General features: G+C 28.1%; 1 protein-coding gene across 1 annotated transcript; it reads right to left on the bottom strand.

Annotated features, from left to right (window-relative positions):
• Positions 1-3,427: 3,427 nt before the first annotated feature.
• LOC110655146 (uncharacterized) lies at positions 3,428-5,119 on the bottom strand. Its single transcript, XM_021811338.2, has one exon. It carries the CDS (start codon positions 4,616-4,618, stop codon positions 3,746-3,748), a length of 873 nt encoding a protein of 290 aa, XP_021667030.2. The 5' UTR covers positions 4,619-5,119; the 3' UTR covers positions 3,428-3,745.
• Between the last annotated feature and the right edge of the window lie 1,700 nt (positions 5,120-6,819).

The following is a 6,819-nucleotide window of genomic DNA, read 5'->3' as shown; positions in this document are numbered from 1 at the left end:
TATGTGACTATTCACACGTTTTGACTATTGAACTTTCATATTTCAACAGTCGAACCTAGGATTTCCTTGAATTCGTCCTCAGTGCAAATCTTATGGTTTAAACTCTTAAATCCCAACATTCAATCCTATGATTTTCATTTTAGGTCTATTATATCATTTTAGACTTTAAAGAAGTATAAACATTCTTTATTAACTTAAATTTTTTAGATTTAAAATCAAATACTATAACTTTTATACTAAACTCTAAAGCAACCTTAAACTCATTCTAATCCAATTTTTTTACAAAATACTAATCTAAAACCTTCAAACAACTTAAGAAGAAAGAAAATGAAGCTTAGCTCTCTTAGCTAGGGTTTCCAAAAGGAGGAGTTTCCCTAACTTCTTCTCTAAACCACTTGTAAGAGGAGGGAAAAGGGTGCTCTTTACCTTTTTGAGAGATTTGGGATGATTCTCCATCATATGGAAACTACGGTAGAGAGTTATAGAGTTATAAAGAGAGGAATCAAAGGGAAAGGAGAGAAAATGGGAAAGAAGTGGAGAGAGTGAGGGAAAGAGCTGGTGAGGCTTTAAACCCTTGGGGTTTATATTCTATCCTCAGCAACTTCAACTCCCGAACTTGTAAACTTCAACGGTCAACAATACCTGGACAACTTTTTAAAATTTAACTTTTCTTTTCTCATTGTCTCTCCAATACCTACTTCCTTTGGGTTTTCTTTTCTTAGCGACTTTAAGAAACATTCCATTTTTTAGTGTGGATTCCGGATATCCTAAGAAAGGGTATTACAGAATAGGAGGAGGGTAGAAGGTTAAGCAAAGGAATTTAGACTTTTCATTTATTATTAATAATAAAATAAACAAAAAAAAATAACGAATATTACAAAGTCAAAATTAAATGACTTTTTTAATATATTTTTTAAAATATAGGCTAAAGTAATTAATAAAATTAAAACATAAGGACTAAATAATTATTTAAAAAATAAATATAAAACGAGATAACAAATTTTATCTTAAGTTAATATTACCTATATTACGAACAAACCAAAATAATGAGTTATATTGTATTTTCTTGCTATGCATTATTCATTACAAGCAGGTTCCTCTTGCGCTGGACTCTTATGTCGGGCAAAGTTTTTTTTTAACAAAAGCTTATCTTGGCCCCAAGTAGAGTGGATTGACAGCTCAAGGCAGGACTCAAACTGTGGGATTTATTATTGTCTATTGTCTATCCCGTCCCAATAAAAAGCACAGCGCCATTGTAAACGACAAATTGGAAAATAGCCATTTGCATACAACTTAAAATTAAAGATTCTGCATGTCACATAGTTTTATTTAGAGATTCCATCTTTTTAACTTCTATTATCCGATTATTCATAAAATTTATATAAAATTTATTTTTTTAATATTATAAAACAAAAGAAAAACAAGTTGTAATACAAGAAATAGAAAACTGATTTTCTTGTTTCTTCAATTTATTTTCAAAAAATAATTTATAATTCGAGTAATAAAAATAAAATTAACACCACACAAACCTTCAATAAATTATTTTGTAATTTACGGGTTATTAGTTAAAAAAGTCAAACTTTATCGTATTTTGATAATTTTATTAAATCCTCTCAATTTTAGAAAAATTGGTTAAATTTCTAAAAGTTGTTAAAATTATATCTAATTTTCATCTATTGAATTTTTAACTTTATTTTTCAATTTGTTTATAGCTACCATGAAAAATCTAATGTTATCATGCTCATTAACTCTTTCATAATTTTATTTTAATAATTATTAAGTATTAAACAGTGATGAGAATTAGTAGTAATGAGGAAAGAGAATGTATGACTAAAATCATTCAATTTGATAAAATAATTAAGAATTTTGATGTATCATGAATATCAAAATAAAGTTTAAAAATAATTGATAGCATTGGTAAGGTTGAATAATTTTTAAAATTTCAAAAAATTTGAATAAAATTTTTGTATGTTTTGAAACTATCATCGATTCTACTGTTATTGACAGGGTAAGATAAAATTGTCAAAAGACAATACTATTAGACTTTTTTTTTTCAATAAGCCGTTATTTGTTAAATTTGGTATTGAGGACTTTCACTAGTCATAAAATTTCAAGTTGTTATAGTTTGTTCAATGTGAATATTATTCAAATTATGGCAGTCTCACTTAATTTTGATAATTATTTAATATGATATATAAGTGATTATATTATCTGACCAAAAACAAGGCATATAATAATAATAATAATAATAATAATAATAATAATAATAATAATTCACTTTAGCTAATATTTGAACATATTATGCTCTTAAAATTTTATTTTTGATTTGTTATATTTATTAGACTTATCAACCATTAAGTAATTGGCATGCATATTTACATATATTATTATTTATAATAGATGAATGGTAAATTATTAAATATTTTCGGTGCATGTGCCTCTTCACGCTTTAAATTATGAGTTTCATGCTCTTAAATTTAGAAAATAATTGATTTTTTATTAGTGGTGGGTGTATTATTTTTTAATATACTAAATGCATTTAATAATTTACTTAAATGAAGTACTTTTAATTTAGTATCGCATGAATTTTATTTTTTTTTTCTCAAGAATCTCAAAATTAATTCATTAAATTGATTTAAGATCTATTGTTAACGAAAATTAATTAGAGTCAGAAAACACAATAAATTTAAATAAAAATTTAAAAGAAGATAGGTCTTTAATTTCGCCTAATTAAATTAGGATACAAATAAAGATTAATTCAAATTCCACTCTTTAACGTTGCATGATTTGAAAATCCAAACCTTTTTAGTCCCCTCTCTCTCTCTCTCTCTCTCTCTCTCTCTCTCTCTCTCTCTCTCTCTCTCTCTCTCTCTCCATTTCTATAAAGAAAAATCATTTTTATTGATTGTAAGTTCTTTTTTTTTTTTAATGAAACAGAATATTTTTATTGAATTTCTTTAATTTTTTTCTTTTTAATGATAAGCCTTTTTAATTATTTTTTATTAATTTTTCATTAATTTATATAAAAAAAATTTTAAGCTTTTAATATTTAGAATAATTTTTTAACTTTATTTATTGTAAACTCAAAATAAAACACATAGAAAGAAATTTACATATAAAATAAGTGAAACTCATGCATACATTTATGTTTTTAATCCACAAATTAATTTTGATATTTAATTAAATTTTATAATTTTATATATTTTTTTAAAATTAATCTAATACATGATAGGAATTTAAATTTTCAAAACCGAAATTTTATTAATCATAATATTGTAGTACTATTGAAATCATGACAAAAGCAAATATTATGCTATTTTTTTAAGAAAAAAGCAATATTATAATTTAAAGTTGAGTAAATTTGTCATCATTTTAATACATAACTATTATTAAATTGAATTAATCTTTAAAAAAAAAAAGAAAAAAAGAAAGAAAAAAAGGCAACATTGTTTGAGAGTTGATACTCCAAGGGAACATCCCTACGAATATGTTACAAAAAAGATGGAATTAAAGACATAATTGAAATAAACAGAATCTCCTTTCATTACTTAATCTCTCTCTCTCTCTCTCTCTCTCTCTCTCTTCATTATGAATTTGGTACACCAAATTCATAATTTTCATTTCTGAAAAAAGGTTCTCTAATGTTCAACTTTGGACAACATCTCAATTAAAACTCCATGACCAAAGCTTCAATTATTTGCCCTAATGCAAAGGATGAACAAACCCAAACATATTTAATTACAAACTAAACACCACGATTAAACATCGCCATGGAACGTTGATAAGATTCCTGTCTCTGAAGTCTCATCTCATTATTGAACTTTTTAATGAACGCTTCTGCTCGTTGATTCAACTCTTCTGGACTCATCGATTTCTCCCTCCTTAACGATGCTCTGTCACTGAACGTCTCCGACTTTCTCAGCTCTCGCCGAGCCCACGCCACCGGATCAATCTCATCATTATCATCATCATCATCATCCGCCACTGCTGCTGCTGCTGCTGCTGCCACCACCACCACCCGAGGAGGTGTGTCCCACGTCTCGCTCTTCTTCAGCTTCCGCGACTGTACCTTCCCTTGGCCTTCCATGATCAAATTCCACGTCTGCTCCATCGTGTCCTCTGTTGCATCTTCTGGGATCGCCGTTGTCATCTTCTCTTCTCCCATCTGGAGTGATTTACCAGAATCTATCAAACCAGAGTCAGAGGAGCTGCAGGGCTCCTGAGATGGATTAATGGGTGTCGCAAAGTTCACTTGTTTTTCATCTTCTTCAACGTCCATGTCTTGCCAGAAATTGCTTGGACTTTTGTCTGTAGAAAGAAAATGGGTTTTTGCAGAGGATGGTTTGGTGTAATTTTGATGCTGAAGCGTGGAGAAAGCAGCAATGGTGATAATGATGAAGTTGAGAATGATATAGATGTAAGGTGGAGCAAGCCAACTACGGAGAGAGATCCAAATCTTGGGTAAAGAAGAAAGAATAAGATCAAATGCAAATGGGATTATTGCCACTTTGAACAAAATTACAGTGGATATGATCCCTGCTGAAAACAACACCAACTTTGCAACCCAAATAGCCGCCTCCAATCTTCTGAAAACAGAGCTTGGAAACAGATTGGCCATTAAGTGTTGGATGATCTACTGCTAGTTTTCAAAGAAAAAGAAAGAGATCTGTTCAAAAAAGCTTCTGGGTTTTTATCTGTGGTCTCTGAGATGACAAAAACAGGAGACCCAAATCAAAGATTCTAAAACTTTAAAATGGATATGTAAAACAAAAATAAAAGAAGCCGTGAATCGATCTTGATGAGATATAAACGTTGGAATGAAATTGTATTGCACAGATAATGATCTTTCTTGTTCTTTCCATGAAAATGGCAGATCAGAGATTGGTTTAAAGAAAGCAGATCAATAGCATTAGTTTGAGAGAATTTAAAAGAGGTGAAACTACTGTGGTCTCTCGAATCAGGACAGAGAAATCCTGGAACAGAGGAACTGGGTACAGACCCAAGTACTGAAACTCTCCTGTGCCAGGGGGGGAGATTTTATTCAAGAGAAATGGTTAACTTCCTAACAACTTTGGATTAATTGTCTCAATCCTCACCATCCAATGTATCCTTCCGTCTTCAAACTATTGGACCACTATCAAATTGAATAATTCATGGAACAGACTACAGTCTTCATTACTTTCAAACCAGTAAGTACCTTATTGGAATACACTTTACCAGCCGCTGCTTCCTTCCACCGTTGGATTTGATTCTAATGATTTTTATGGGGAAAAAATAAATTTAACGATTCTTTTTTTATATAAATTTCTAATATATATATATATATATAGGAAATGTTTTATAACTATTATTTTATTATTATTAGAAAATTCATGCACAGTAAAATTATAAAATAACTTTTTTAAAAATATGATAATTTTATTTTTGAATATCTATAATGTGAGTGTCGATTTAAATTTTTATGCACATTAGTATATTTAATATTAAATAATTTTACTCGTCATTTTATTATAATTTCATTGAAATTATGTTTATAGTAAACACATAATAAAGATGAATCAAACAATACTACTAATATAATAACAAATCAATAATCAAAATAAACGGATCAAATTTAAGTTTCACATATGTTATAGATTATTATATAATGTATGAATGCATGAATATTAAATATATAAATTATATTATTTCACTTGTATTAGGAATTCAATGAATTTTTAATTTTTTGTGTAAATTTCATCTCTTCACCTTTTAATTTTAACCCTTATAATGAAGTTATTCATGAACTTCACTTAATTTATAATATAAAATTTTTTGGATATTGATTTATAAACAATAAAGTTATTTAGCATATTTTTGTTAAATTTTTTATTATTATATCAGCTTGACATTGATATAAAAAAATAATAATAATTTTAATATCATACCCTCTCTTTTATATTTTTATAAATTGGAATAAAAATTTTTGCATAAAATATTTAAATAACAAAATTGAATTAAATTAAAATTTTTAATTTTAATTTAATATTTTTATACAAAAATAATGAAAATTTAATTTCTTCTTTTATTTGGATGTTTTAGGTATTAATTTTAATTAAAAAAATTTATGATATTTTTTTATATATTATATTTGCATATGCATATTTTCTTAATATTGGCGGTGTGTTTTTTTTTTAATTTATAATTTAATTTAGTTTTGTAGAATTAAAATTATTATTATAAGTATTACACCATTTATTTTAGGACTATTTAAATTTTTTTTTCAAGGACCATCTAAGTTTAGAATTACTTATCAACCTAAGTTAATAAGTAACAATTTTGAAATTTTTTTATGTATAAATAGGATTTCATTTAGATTGAGATTTATTAATATATAATTTTATTATTGTCACGACCCAACCTATGGGCTGGACCGGCACTAGGACCTGGGCCAGCCTAAAGCCCCCGAGGCCCGTAGTAAGCCTAACTGTTCATTTACCCAATGCTGAGGCCCATTTGGGCCCAATTTCAAGAAAACAAACGGACAGAGTCCCGCCATAAAATGGACTTACCAACGGGAAGTTTTTGACTCACCCGAAAAATCTCAAAAAAATTTCTAAAATTTAAATAAAATTAAAATACCAAAAATACTCATAAATAATAAAATTTGGGGGTGTTACATTCTTCCCCCCTTACAGAAAATTCGTCCTCGAATTTTTACACAAGGCAGAATAAAGTACATGATTATACATTGAACAAGTAAGGGTACTTGCTACGCATGTCCCGTTCTGACTCCCAGGTGCACTCTTCCACCGACTGACTCCTCCACAAAACCTTAAC

Source organism: Hevea brasiliensis, chromosome 4 (assembly GCF_030052815.1).
Source record: "Hevea brasiliensis isolate MT/VB/25A 57/8 chromosome 4, ASM3005281v1, whole genome shotgun sequence".
Classification (NCBI taxonomy): Eukaryota; Viridiplantae; Streptophyta; class Magnoliopsida; order Malpighiales; family Euphorbiaceae; genus Hevea; species Hevea brasiliensis.
Note: the sequence above shows the minus strand (reverse complement) of the source record. Positions and strands in the feature narration are given on the sequence as shown.